At 37.9% G+C, this 15,013-nt stretch overlaps 1 protein-coding gene across 1 annotated transcript in view; it reads right to left on the bottom strand.

Moving 5' to 3' along the window:
• itga2.2 (integrin, alpha 2 (CD49B, alpha 2 subunit of VLA-2 receptor), tandem duplicate 2) overlaps window positions 1-15,013 on the bottom strand; it is a 52,226-nt gene that overhangs the window by 13,050 nt on the left and 24,163 nt on the right. The window contains exons 4-16 of the mRNA XM_041247127.1: window positions 13,895-13,986; window positions 13,224-13,338; window positions 12,406-12,533; window positions 11,993-12,141; window positions 11,684-11,834; window positions 8,700-8,865; window positions 5,603-5,676; window positions 4,906-5,044; window positions 4,306-4,451; window positions 3,680-3,823; window positions 2,382-2,585; window positions 1,239-1,369; window positions 876-1,039 (exon numbers count right to left, since the gene is read on the bottom strand). Coding sequence (XP_041103061.1) covers window positions 876-1,039; window positions 1,239-1,369; window positions 2,382-2,585; window positions 3,680-3,823; window positions 4,306-4,451; window positions 4,906-5,044; window positions 5,603-5,676; window positions 8,700-8,865; window positions 11,684-11,834; window positions 11,993-12,141; window positions 12,406-12,533; window positions 13,224-13,338; window positions 13,895-13,986 — 1,803 coding nt within the window. The remainder of the gene's footprint in view (window positions 1-875; window positions 1,040-1,238; window positions 1,370-2,381; window positions 2,586-3,679; window positions 3,824-4,305; window positions 4,452-4,905; window positions 5,045-5,602; window positions 5,677-8,699; window positions 8,866-11,683; window positions 11,835-11,992; window positions 12,142-12,405; window positions 12,534-13,223; window positions 13,339-13,894; window positions 13,987-15,013) is intronic.

The raw sequence follows: 15,013 nt of genomic DNA, 5'->3' as shown, positions 1-15,013 counted from the left end.
AGCAATCTTTTAAAAGCTGCAGAAGCATGCAGTAATATGGGGATACAGAATTCTGTGGGGTAATGTTACAGAAATCTATGTAACACCTGACAGAAGAATTTGCTTTTCAGATACACGCCTTGGTTCAAATGTCAGTGAGTGAAGTTTTTCTAGTCAAATCTGTATATGTAAAAACAAAACAAAACAAAACAAAACAAAAAAACACATAACCATTTTGTCGCCCCCACCTTGAGTTCGGGCCCTAGGCCCTAATCCGACCCTGAATTTGGGGTCTCTTACACAAAACACAATGCAAATGCAGATGGTGTTGAAGCTGCCAGAGTGCACAAGGTGGCTTCGATTATAAGTAGCTTCCTGTGTCCTTTTCATTTCATTTTCTAGTTACTTTGTTTGCTGTCATTCTGAGTGCTTGTGGATGCTGTTGCTCCAATATTGAGTTCACATAATCTTCTTCTTACTCTGCCTTCACTTGGCTTTGAACTTTCTTTGAGCTGCAGCTAGAAATCCTAAGTGCTGGCCCTGAACAACTTCCCTCATTCCATTCAAATCATGTGAGAACCTGACCTCGCGACTCTGCCCAGGTAAATGTAGGGTAGGAGGTGGTGTTGAAAAGTCACACTGTCTCATGATTGGCTGTTCAGTGCCAGCATTTAGGCTAGAGCGCGAAGACACTCAGAACTCAGAAAACTGAAGCAGACAAGCATTTCACTGAAGACATGAGCAGAAACGTTAGTCTACTTGACTTTACTCTCCTCGCTTTACTACACTCAGAATAACTGCAAGTGCCATACAGTAGTAAGAGAGATGTAAAACAGAAAGGACTCTTTAAACAATTATTTGAATTATTCCAATTGGTTTATTTTTATTCTCCTTACCCACTGGTCCAGTGGCTGTTTTTGGCCTAAAGTGAGCCTTGAAGCAGATGCTTGCATTAAAACAGAACAGCCTCCTCCCGTTGAAGTCACAGTTCTTATTGAGGATACTGATTTTGTCTGGTGTAAAAGTGGCCTTTACCGTTATATCTGCTATACTTCGGGACCTAAAACGACAGAAAAGGTATTTTGTACTTATTATTTCACAATGGCATGGCAGTTTCAGTACTGCTATACATTATGCCTGTTCTCTTCCTTGCCTGAATGGCTGAAGGAATGGTCCGTTTGTTAGAACAGATTTAATGAACTGAGAGGGAGTACCTAGCTCCGGCGTGACAGATGAGGAGTGTGAGGTCAGCCACTTACCAGAGTTGCACTACATTCCCATACGCCCCGACCGACACGTCAGGAATGGAGTCTGCATTTAAATCCCTGTTGCCATCAAGAGACCTTCCAAAATACTGCAGCTTCTGGCTGATTTCTGAGCCAGATATTTTCTGCAAATACATTTCATATGAAGTTGTGTCACTGCTGCAAACTAACAATAGGCAATACAAAGTTATTTTCGTAACGTTACGTCTTTCCACTGTGTGCAGATAACCTTTTTCTTGAGCTTGTGTGTGTAATGCATTGTAGACTCAAACAAAATGTTGTGTCTAGCACAGTTCAGAACTGTGTATACTTGCAGAAAATACACCCTGAGCCAATACTGTATTAGTGTAGAAACAGATCCTTTCATTGAGTCACTGTCATTTCTGTGCTCTTCCTATACAAGCCAGCGTTCTGAAATGTTGAGGTTCAATTATAGTAGCCCACGGAGAACTGCATCTGTCACAGTGACTGGTCCCTGGACCTCATGAACCATTACAGTATGTTCTGAACTGAGCATATCATTAATAGCTGTGCTAGTAGTCATGGGCTTAAAAAGGTGACTTGCATGTCTGTGTTCAAGGTGGGATTCTTAGCATTTTAATAGATACATTGAAACAAACAGTTATCCCACAGCGCTTTGAGTCGCATCCAGAGTCATCCTCATTTTCACAGCAGGTTCACAAACTTTGAAGTTGCATTACGTACAGTATAAATAACTTCCCTTGCTTTATTGCTTGGTGAGTTTGACCCTAATCCCCATCCGACAGACTGTCCATTTAAAGGCACACCTAATGAGGCTTTTCAATCCAACATATCTGGAAAATGACATATGTATCATACTTGTATTTACATTAGGTTATTGAGTTGCCACTGTTCCTTTTATCCTGTTTTATTTAAAAACAAAATTTAAGCATGACTTTGTTTTATCTTTGCCTTTGCCGAGCACCACAGACCACAGCGCCACATGCTATGTTTTTATTGCCCGCTCTGGGTGTGCTGAATAACACATGCTTTGTTTCTATTGGCCGCTCTGGGTGTGCTGAATGAGTCTCATAGAAAGCACACCTACTAAACTAGAGGAGAACTGAAGCACTGTACAGTACGAGTACAGCACACAGTGGCAGAAGCAGTTCTTACCTGGGAATACACAGTCCTAATGATTCTTTCATCTCCATTGTAAATGTAAATGGCACCTCTGTTCTCATCCTCCAAAGGAGCGCCTACTATGACATCACTGAACCCGTCTACATTGAGGTCAGGAACAGCAACAATAGCCATTCCAAAGCGAGCATTCTCAGAGTGTGATGGGCCTTGCAGAACCTCCCGCTGTCCTAAAATGCCCTGAAACACACACACACACATACATACATATATACATATACATAAAAACACATAACATTTAATGGATTTGACGAGAATCCTGCCTTCCCTGTTTTTTTTAGTCCTGTATGTTTCCTCAGGTTAGACACAGACAAGGATACCAAATTGGACAGAAATGTATGAAACATTTGTATGACTGTATGAAGGCTAAACACTCCTGTAGTTTAAACACATGTATGTGTTGCTACTAATACACAATATTAACACATTAACCCCTCTTTGGAGACTCCTGTGGAAAATAAGCAATCTAATCTATGCATTATCTACTATGAGTAGCTGCTTTCTTTTATAAATATGAGTCACTACTTTTTACAGTTGGCAAATGATTTTCTTGTGTTTTATTAATTGCAGCTGGCTCGAGAAGTCATTTATGGTTGTTACATGACCACCAGGCTAAAAGCTCCTGTGGTTTATACACATTTAAGTGTTTTATTACTAATTATGTGCAGGTCAGTGTAAAAAATAAACATATTAAATCACATTGGGCAACTCCTGTAGTAAAATCTAACAAAATAAAATAAAAAGAATATCAGTAGTTTGTTTTTTCTTTTACCAGTATTTATATAAATATGACCTGCTATTGTTTGCAGTTGGCAAATGATTTTCCTTTTTGAATTGCAGATCAAATGTATTGTAACACAGCTGTGCTTGTACACTATGTGACAAACGGCGGTACGTGTGGCATTATGAATGTCTTTCTATGTGACATACTGATCACTGATGCTCCAATTCGCCTCTACCAGAATGTGACAAAACACTGCAGACCAAGGTCAGGGGGCAGCACAGCATAAACACAAAGTATAATAGCTTCACAGGGAGAGAAGGCTATTGGAAAAAGCAGCAAAAGCCCCATACAACTGAGATGTGCATGCAGTATAGACTGAAACCCTATACTGTTGAACACTGTGAACTAAGATGTGCATCCAGTATAGATTGAAACCCTGCATTGTTGAACACTGTGGACTGAGATGTCCATGCAGTATAGATTGAAACACTGCACTGTTAAACACTGTGTGTGCATTTGCATAACACATTTTAAGTAGAGTTTGTTTTACCTTAGTGACTGAGAACATATAGACCCGTCCAACTTCCCTCTTGAAGTCGTTCATAAACATTGGAGCACCAACCAATAAAACATCCGATCGGGAGTCCTGGTTAACATCCACGGAGCAGAGGACACTACCAAAATAGGAACCAATCTACAAGGAAATGAGGGAGTAAGACTTTATAATAATACCTGGACAGATAGCATGCCCTCTTCATGTGGAAAACAATGTATGCTGCTGTACATGGAATGCTCTACATGTATACTTTAATGTTCTACATAGCAACCTACTTGCAATATATATCTACCTCACTTTAATAGCACGTTTTGTTCATGGTGACTAATTAATTACAGTTGCCACTGAATGACTAACAAACCTCTATATGATGCTTAGTGCAAAATCATGTGCACAAATCTATAACAACTGGGATTTGTTTGGTAAAAATAAAGCAAAACAAATACATTCCACTTAAAATAAAGTTCCCTGTTTACCATGTAGCACTGCTTGCTTTTTGGCAAGTGCTCTACCCATGACTGCAGTGTTCAAGGAGCTTGTCCAACCTGTAGTAACTTTACAGTCTAGATCAATAATTCTAAAAGCTGTCACAGTATTATTTTGCTGTGCATAATACTTGCCTGCTCTCCTCTTTGTGACTGCACAACTGTAGGCTTGCCTTGCTTGTTTACAGAGTAAGTGATCACTTGGCCAGTATGGTTGGAACGGGGGGCTCCAGCAACATACAGCTCAGAGTCATCGCTCGTCAGTGTGGTCACTGAGTAACCTGGAGAGAAACAGACACATCCGGCTGTTAACTGAGAGAGTCATCGCTCGTCAGCATGGTCACTGAGTAACCTGGAGAGAAACAGACACATCCGGCTGTTAACTGAGAGAGTCATCGCTCGTCAGCATGGTCACTGAGTAACCTGGGGAGTTAACTGTTAACTAAGTAATCAAACACAGTGGAACTGGAATTAACCAGTCACCAAAGGCACTGAGAATCTGTCATCAAATCCTGAGGTGATCACAAGGACCAAAAGCTTGCATATACTATTTTCCCTGAATGCATAAGGCTGCTAAATATGGTTAATAAAGTACTCACAAGTGTACATAACAGGACTGGAATGTCTACAAAAGCAAAATGACTTGGGTGGGACATGTGTTGTTTGTTTAACCTTCAGAAATGAGTTTTCATACGGCTATTACATAATTCAATGTGAAAGAAAGATCCCGCCTACCCAGTAAGGAGCTGTGATTCCTGTCCTCCAGGGTCTTTTGGAAGGTTTGTTCAGGGAATATATCGGATTTGCTGGCAGTCTTATGAACGACCGTGCCACTCCAGCCATAGGCTCCTACTGCCCCCAGCATCATTACATCCTGCCGGAGAAACGTGTTCAGAGCAGAGGCAGTAGTGGTGGAGGCTTGTATAGAAAACTCTGAGGTTTACCCATAGCACCAATACAGCCAGTTGAATAATATATACCAACCATTGTTCTTTTAAACCTAGACTCAAATATAAACAAGAATGCGAGTCTCTGTACAGTATATAAAACAAAGGTGTGATTCTCTGTATAGTATACAAAACAAAGGTGTGATTCTCTGTATGTAATAATGCATTTGAAGAATGTTTACAAACTCAAATGTCAAGTATACTTTCTGATAAAGTACACACAAATAAACACTTAAAACATTGTAATTACATCTATATCCTTAGCATCTTTAAAAAGTATATACTAACTTTAAATATATAATACAATTTCCCAAAATACATTTTTTTTGTCTTATGGTACTTTTTAAAATGATCTCTAAGGATAGCAGTTCTATAATTACACTGTAATCTTAGGGCTAGTTAGTTACAGAGTGCACAGCAGTCCAGCCACTAGATGCAGAGTAAGAGAGGCTAACCCTTCATGTTTTAACAGAATTGAAACTCACCGTTTTGTTTGAGTAGTAGGCACTAAACCCAACCTGGGACATTTCCATTTGGATTTCACCACCTGTACCAGTTCCTAGCATCAGACATTTATATATCGTTAAAATACAGCCGGTAAGCAACTGACAGCGTACATTAGGTATAAAGGAAGTTCATTCTCAAAGGCTCCATTTTGTTTCTAAAAGCATTACATTCAATAAAGTTAAAAACAAAAAAATGATCTCCCATCAGAAAAAAAGTAGAAAAAGCTTTTAATGAAGGTGTGAAGTTCAGAGACTCAGTGTAAAAGTAATGAAGTAATTGAGCTGAGATTGAAGATCAGAGATTCCGTGTAAAAGTAATGAAGGTGTAAAGTTCAGAGGTTCAATGTAAAAGTAATGAAGTAATTGAGCTAAGAGTGAAGTTCAGAGATTTAGTGTAAAAATAATGAAGTAATTGAGCTCAGAGTGAAGTTCAGAGATTCAGAAATTCAGTGTAAAAGTAATCAAGGAGTGAAGTCCAGAGACTCAGTGTAAAAGTAATGAAGTAATTGAGCTGACAGTGAAGATCAGAGATTCCGTGTAAAAGTAATGAAGTGTGAAGTTCAGAGATTCAGTGTAAAAGTAATGAAGTAATTGAGCTGAGAGTGAAGATCAGTGATTCAGTGTAAAAGTAATGGAGTGAAGTTCAGAGATTTAGTGTAAAAGTAATGAAGTAATTGAGCTGAGAGTGAATATCAGAGATTCTGTGTAAAAGTAATGAAGGCATAAAGTTCAGAGATTTAGTGTAAAAGTAATGAAGGTGTGAACTTCAGAGATTTTGTGTAAAAGTAATAAAGTAATTGAGCTGAGAGTGAAGTTCAGTGATTCAGTGTAAAAGTAATGAAGGATTGAAGTTCAGAGAATTACTGTAAAGGTAATGAAGTAATTGAGCTGAGAGTGAAGTTCAGTGATTCAGTGTAAAAGTAATGAAGGATTGAAGTTCAGAGAATTACTGTAAAGGTAATGAAGTAATTGAGCTGAGAGTGAAGTTCAGTGATTCAATATAAAAGTAATCAAGGAGTGAAGTTCAGAGATTCAGTGTAAAAGTAATGAAGGCATGAAGTTCAGAGATTCAGTGTAAAAGTAATGACGTAACTGAGCTGAGAGTGAATTTCAGTGATTCAGTGTAAAAGTAATGAAGGAGTGAACTTCAGAGATTTAGTGTAAAAGTAATGAAGTAATTGAGCTGAGAGTGAAGTTTAGTGATTCAGTGTAAAAGTAATCAAGGAGTGAAGTCCAGAGACTCAGTGTAAAAGTAATGAAGTAATTGAGCTGAGAGTGAAGATCAGAGATTCCGTGTAAAAGTAATGAAGTGTGAAATTCAGAGATTCAGTGTAAAAGTAATGAAGTAATTGAGCTGAGAGTGAAGATCAGTGATTCAGTGTAAAAGTAATGGAGTGAAGTTCAGAGATTTAGTGTAAAAGTAATGAAGTAATTGAGCTGAGAGTGAATATCAGAGATTCTGTGTAAAAGTAATGAAGGCATAAAGTTCAGAGATTTAGTGTAAAAGTAATGAAGGTGTGAACTTCAGAGATTTTGTGTAAAAGTAATAAAGTAATTGAGCTGAGAGTGAAGTTCAGTGATTCAGTGTAAAAGTAATGAAAGATTGAAGTTCAGAGAATTACTGTAAAGGTAATGAAGTAATTGAGCTGAGAGTGAAGTTCAGTGATTCAATATAAAAGTAATCAAGGAGTGAAGTTCAGAGATTCAGTGTAAAAGTAATGAAGGCATGAAGTTCAGAGATTCAGTGTAAAAGTAATGACGTAACTGAGCTGAGAGTGAAGTTCAGTGATTCAGTGTAAAAGTAATGAAGGAGTGAAGTTCAGAGATTTAGTGTAAAAGTAATGAAGTAATTGAGCTGAGAGTGAAGTTCAGTGATTCAGTGTAAAAGTAATGAAAGATTGAAGTTCAGAGAATTACTGTAAAGGTAATGAAGTAATTGAGCTGATAGTGAAGATCAGAGATTCCATGTAAAAGTAATGAAGGCATGAAGTTCAGAGAGTCAGTGTAAAAGTATTGAAGTAACTGAGCTGAGAGTGAAGTTCAGAGATTCAGTGTAAAAGTAATGAAGGTGTGAACTTCAGAGATTTAGTGTAAAAGTAATGAAGTAATTGAGCTGAGAGTGAAGTTTAGTGATTCAATGTAAAAGTAATGAAAGATTGAAGTTCAGAGAATTACTGTAAAGGTAATGAAGTAATTGAGCTGAGAGTGAAGATCAGAGATTCCATGTAAAAGTAATGAAGGCATGAAGTTCAGAGAATCAGTGTAAAAGTATTGCAGTAACTGAGCTGAGACGAAGATCAGAGATTCAGAAATTCAGTGTAAAAGTAATGAAGGAGTGGAGTTCAGAGATTTAGTGTAAAAGTAATGAAGTAACTGAGCTGAATGAAGTTCAGTTATTCAGTGTAAAAGTAATGCAGTAATTGAGCTGAGAGTGAAGATCAAAGATTCAGAAATTTGGTGTAAAAGTCATGAAGGAGTGAAGTTCGAGATTCAGTGTAAAAGTAATGAAGGCATGAAGTCCAGAAATCCAGTGTAAAATGAATTAATTGAGCTGAGAATGAAGATCAGAGATTCAGAGATTTGGTTTAAAAGTAATGAAGGCATGAAGTTCAGAGATTCAGTGTAAAACTAATGAAGTAATTGAGCTCAGAGTGAAGAACAGCGATTCAGTGATTAAGTTTATGTTTGTGTATATATAGATATATATATATATATAGATATGTGTGTATGAACATTATTGAGATCTTTTATTTAACATCATGTAATCAAAGAACCTGCAAAATGATATCGCAAAAGTCTACTGGAAGTCATAATAGTAGTACAGTATTTCAAGTTAGATTTCGAAAATGTCACATTTAAAAAATAATTGTAGTTTTTTGTTAAGTATATGGAAAACTACAAAGCGGTACGTAATTCAATATGTTAATGTAACATTCGACTTTATGAAACAAAATTCGTTCATACTACTGGAAGATGCAAAACTTTTGGCCAGAGTATTTGCTCAAACATGTACAGTAATGTTAAAACACAGCCTGAAAGAACAATGACAGTGGACCTGGTGCTCTGCTTCCCTTACCTTCAATGTTAAAGATGCGCTCCCCCAGAGTCCCAGCAATCTCTGACAGGGCTGCTTCAGCAGATACATTGAAAAAGTACCGCTCTGTCGGAGAGCTGGCGATCGACTTGATTTCATTAATGAGATTCTTAGTATCAATGTCGTTTCTGATATAATAGCCAAGGACCTGGACAGGGAAAAACACACCATGCTTTACTAGACACTCGGTGTCTTCTGATAGACAATCCAGCACTGTGCCGCCTGCTATCACCATTCTGCTGTGTTTCAATATAATAATACATATAGGAACAAAAAGTATTCAGTCACAAGTATTGACACCCACTCAGTCATTATCTTTGTTATCATAGCTTCTAGAGAGCTTGTCACAGCATATATGAGATTTCAACTGCTCAATATGTGCACAGGTACTCTGAGACACAGCCATGGTTTTCTGTATGCTCTGCAGTGCTGCGTTTGTAATACATCGCCAGGAGTGTTGGGACATTAGAATATGACTAGAGGTATTTGTCCTAAACCCAGCCTGGGCCATTTCCATTTGGATTTCATCAACTTCACTGAAACACAGGAGTGAAGGGATCATCCCAGCATAGACACAATACTGAGTAACCAGTGTGCAAACTGTTTTAAACTGTAGCATTGACTTCAGGGCTGGACATTTGAAAACCAGTGTAGTTCTGCTGTGTCAGTCACAAGGATCCAAACAAGTACAATGTAACTAATATACAGGTTTACTTCACTATAACAAACCCCCATGGGACCTGGAGAAATGTTCGTTATATCAAGGTGTTCACTATAATAGGGTTTGGTATTTTTCAGAATAATGACAAAATGGCAAATTTGAATTGAACCTCAATATAAAGTATTTTTATGAGGATTCCTTCACATTGACAAGGTATTCGTGTTACATGTGTGGGTAACCGCATTGCATGACAGAGAGACATGGCAGTTGGAGTTGAAACGCCGGCACAGGTGCGCAGGATTTATTAACCACAAAACCGAAAGTAAAAAAATGGTTCATGTGCTGCTACCAACGCTGGTAACGCACAGAGGACACATACAGAAGTCTGTACAAAAGGCAATAACAAAACACAGTACAAAAACTACAAAGAAAAGGTGCGAGTGCTAGCCTTGCTGAATGAGGTGTCCCACTCCAGGAACCTGCTACATTGCATAACCCTCATTATACATTACTTGGGATCAATACATGTCCTTTCTCTTGAAAAAAACTATAAAGCGTAGCTTGCTCCTCACGTCCGTTGCCTGGTTGCAGTTTGTGTGAAGATGACTGACAGGCAATGATTGCATTCTTCATGCATGATTCATGCTACAATAGGCCATCTTTGAATTAGCGTTATCTTTGAATTAGTCAACCATGACTTTTGCTTTCACTGAGAGAATAACATACTTGACACTTGACAAGTTCAGTGTTAGTCAATACTGAGATCGTTATATCTGGGTCGGTCCTGTACATGGTCGTTCTAATAGGGCTAATTTGCATTGAAAAAAATCGGTTCTTGCTGTTGGGATTGTTAAAAATGGGTGTTCGTTATAGTGAAGTTCGCTTGCAATAAATAAAATATATCTATATATCTATATATCTATATATCTATATCTATATCTATATATATATATATATATATATATATATATATATAAACAAGTTTCAAGACCATATAATGTATGTCCCTTCATCTGGTGAATGTGGATAAGATTTAAACAATATAATGTATAGCAAGGCTTCTCAAACTCGGTCCTGGCGACCCCGTGCCTACTGGTTTTCATTCCAACCGAGCTCTCACTTACTTAACTAGACCCTTAATTGAAAGGATAATTTGCTTAATTGTACACTTTTGTTTGTTTTCAGCTCTTAAACAGTTGCACATTTCAAGTTAGCTGTAACATTTGATAAGTAACTTGAACTGCAACTGTTTAAGAGCTGAAAACAAGTAAAAAAGGTCTAATTAAGCAAATTATCATTTCAATTAAGGGTCTAGTTAAGTAATTAAGAGCTTGGTTGGATTGAAAACCAGCTGACACGGGGGGGTCCCCAGGACCGAGTTTGAGAAGCTCTGACGTATAACAATATAGTAAGGATCAAATAATTCCTCATTACCACAATTGTAAAAGCATCACTATAGTGAAGAGAATGCTTTTATACATAGCACCTGACTGATTAGCAGTGCAGAGTGCATTCCGATGACTTGGTCCTTAACAGGGAGGTGATAAGCAGCTACAATGAACTCCCCTTTAGGGAGAACACACTCACTGGCTTTCTGCAATTTCCTTTCCACAATATTTTAAATCTAAACCACAGCTGATCAATACAGTCGTGTGCAGATGTATTAGAACAGATCATTGCTTCTGTAGTTTTGACTTGTTGTGCATGTGAAATCAAACTACTGCAACTGTAATCTTGGAAAACTGTGAAAAATTGTCAAATGACTTATTGTCTGACTTAATTGATTACTTTAAATGAACACATAGCTACACATGGTGAAAGGTAGGAGACTTGTTTAAGCTGTCTAATTAAAAGCACAAAGAGATCTAACATCAATGATTACTGACCCGAAAATTGAAATGCTCACATCCAGAGGTTTTCATGCAGGTAGGTACAGTATATAAAGGATATACAATGACAAATCTTGAGGTGTTCTAATACATTTGCACGCTACTGAAGTAACATAACGTCTGTAGATTACTGGAAAAATGTATGCATTGAAATCTGTATTATTAAGCTGTCTCACTAGCCAATGAAAGTTAGATTTAGAAGCAATTCTGAACTCTAAATCATAATTCATGGCTGGTAGCAGCAGCTGAGCAGGGGTCAAGCTATCTATGTGTTACACGTACTGTGTATTCATTCATTTATTTATGTATTTTAAAATCCTTAAGTAAAATCACCTTCTGAAAAGGACCCGCTGAAAATGACAATGAATGTTGTTTTAAAAATAATAATAAATTGAGAGAAACAGTTGTCTACTTACAGCAATACCAAACCTGGTGATCTGAGCCTTCTCACAAGCACCAATGACGTTGTCTCTCATTGAGAAATCATGGGATTCTCCATCGGTCACAACAACCATCACTTTAGCAGCACCAGGACGACCACCGTTTGATGGCGAGAAGGCATGTGATCTGAAAATGCAGAGAAACAAAAGGTGAATTCTGCACAAGCAGGGTATAGGCAAGTTAAAAAGCAATCCTCATTGCTTACTGTGTTGTTGCTAGGACACTGAAGTAACAATACTGAATGGTTTTCATTCCTTCATTCATCTATATTGCAGTTTAATTACCTGGCGAAGTCAATGGCTCTGAAGGTATTTGTTTGGTCCCCCAATTTCTGGTCTATGTTGGATGCAGCAGTAATCAGCTTTTCTTTGCTTGTGTAGTCATTCAATTTGAATTCAAAATCTGGGTCCACTGCATACTGTATGACGCTAACCTGAGAGGAACACATGAAAAAAAAAAGTTAGTTATTTAGTTTTTAGTTCTCCCAGCAATCCATTCCTGGACGCTTTCAAGAAAGTTTGAGGAAATAGTAAATGAAGCCAAACTACAACGCACAAAAAAAAATCCAATATATAATGTACAACCTTTCATGCAGTCAATCCATATTAAATAGATTTGATCAGTGTTCATTCTTTGATAGAGTTATTGAACTATTACACCCACTTATACAAATCAACGAGTAATCACATTTACATACCTGAGCATCATTTGGACCAATATTTAATCCTTGCAATAATTTTTTTAGAAAAGACTGGATTGGTGGCCATGGCCAAATACTGTTGGAGCCGTCTAACACAATTGCAATATCCATGGGACCCCCACACACTGTAATACAAACATGATATCAGAATTCAGTGCAATATACATGGAACCCGCACACACTGCAATACAAACATGATATCAGCATTCAGTTCAATATGCATGGGACCCCCACACACTGCAATACAAACATGATATCAGCATTCAGTGCAATATCCATGGGACCCCCACACACTGTAATACAGACATGATATCAGCATTCAGTGCAATATGCATGGGACCCCCACACACTGCAATACAAACATGATATCAGCATTCAGTGCAATATGCATGGGACCCCCACACACTGCAATACAAACATGATATCAACATTCAGGACAAGCTCAACTCTAAGTATTTAAATATACTTGGCTGGCTACTTTATAAATAAAAAGGCTTAACATTACAGGTACAGAAAGACCCCCCCCCCCCCCCTTTAAATCAGGATATATTATTTGCATTCTTTGTGATTATTTGTTAAGCACTGCCTGTCCCTCAGTACCAACTTATATGGTACCTGGTGTCTAACTTTGATAATGGTTTCTATGTAGTTGTCAAAGCCTGTTACTTAGTGAGTTCCACTTGGCTGAGGATCTTACTGCTAGTATATAAGCACTGTGTGCTATGTCTCCAGCAGCATACTTAGTGAATTCCACTGGGCTGGGGCTCTTACTGCTGGTATGTGAACACTTTGTGCATGTCTCCAGAAGCACCTACTTTGTATTGCAGGAGCAAAGCTCTGTATTGAAGTGAAAGAGGGGCTGACGTCAGAGCATATTCCAATAGGGAAGTACTGGCTGCCACATTGCTGTGTCCACAGTGGCCCACACGTCTGGAAAACAAGCACGAATGAATGTACTGTATTTACATGTGTATACACAACAGAAACCTAATGGACAGACTGGGCTAATCAGGGTTCAAGTAGCAGCATCTAGCAGTGCATTCCCCTGGGACTTTACAGCTCCCACGGTGTCACTTATTAATGCTTAAATAGAGGACAGTTTGTTTATTTTTTTTACTACTGGTTTACATCACTCAAAAACAGTGCCTTCTTACATGAGATGGTATTGAGTTTGAGATCTGTGCTGATTGTTTCAAATGAATCAATGGAGATCTTAACGTTCTGTTAAAAAGGCAAAGCAGATGTGTGCTTGTGATGACTTTGACAATCACATGTCTGCTCCTTACATAATGTTGAGAATCATCAGAAGAGTAAGAACAATACATTCGTATAGTATAAACAATTACATTATATATATATAGCTATTATATATATATATATATATATATATATATATATATATATATAATCCCGTGAAACCTTTTTGACATAAGCCTTTCTGATTACTCCCAGATCACATTTCTAATCACTGCAGCACAGTTATTACCATAAATCCATTTTTGTTAGAATTCCGAGCAAGAGTCAAGCCAAGACTCATGCTGATTTTTATCTCTGTCACCGTGGAGATCGTTGTGTTGTCTGAAAGAGAAAAGAAAAAAGCTGTATTTCCATCTTTCTCATAGGGTGTATTTCTGCAGCTAACCAGCACTAAGCATGGCACCACAAGTGCATGCCATTCTAATGAAACCATTCCAGAAATCCTGTAGTGCACTACCACATTATGCAGGTCTCACATGTTGTTTTGAAATAATCCTGTGTTCAAAGTGAAGCTCTGCTTCCATGCACTTGTTTCAGGTATAGGAGTTATGTGCTTGGTTTGATCGGATTCTGCCTGATCACATTCCCAGATATCTCGCACGTCAGCGCCCCCTTGTGTCCGACACAGGCTTGAACTATTTTACTTTCCGGTTTGCAGCTGTTGGGGATTTGAAGCCTTGCACTCTCCAAACACATTCTCTACTCATGCATTTCTGATTAAAATAATCAAATATTTCATGGTCATTTCCATGGGAAAATCCAACACCCTCGAGTATCTTCAGCAATACAGCATCTTCAAATAAAATACCATTACAACACAGAGATACAATACAACAGAAATACAAGCTGGAATTCACCATTACCATAATGAATGCTTGCTTTATATTGAAAATTACAATTTTATTATGCATAGTTACAATGTACTTAATTTGTTAATCTTTTTGCATGATATAACCCTAACCCTAACTCACCTAACCCTCTTAAATCCAAGCGCTGATTTTGGTCACCATATATCAAAATCATGATGATAAATCATTGGCTGTCTTAAAAAGTTATTATTATTATTTTTTGTTACAGTTAAACATTCTCCTATTTAAAACTACAAGGAGCCCGCTTCTTTTCTAAATCTCAGTCCTGTATCACATCTAAAGATTTAGGAAAGTTACACCACGCTGCCTTCTACTGTGTGTGTGTCTGCAGTGTGTGGCAGCCTGATGTGAGGCGATGTATAGCAATACAAGCCAAGGACTGGACTGACAAAAGAATACAAGGAAATGCCTCATTACACTGAACCAAGAATTTCTGGTACAATGAGGTGGCTAAAAAGTGTGTGGTTGTTTCCTGTTTA

Source organism: Polyodon spathula, chromosome 1, assembly GCF_017654505.1.
Source record: "Polyodon spathula isolate WHYD16114869_AA chromosome 1, ASM1765450v1, whole genome shotgun sequence".
NCBI lineage: Eukaryota > Metazoa > Chordata > Actinopteri > Acipenseriformes > Polyodontidae > Polyodon > Polyodon spathula.
This window is presented reverse-complemented; position numbering and strand designations above follow the sequence as displayed.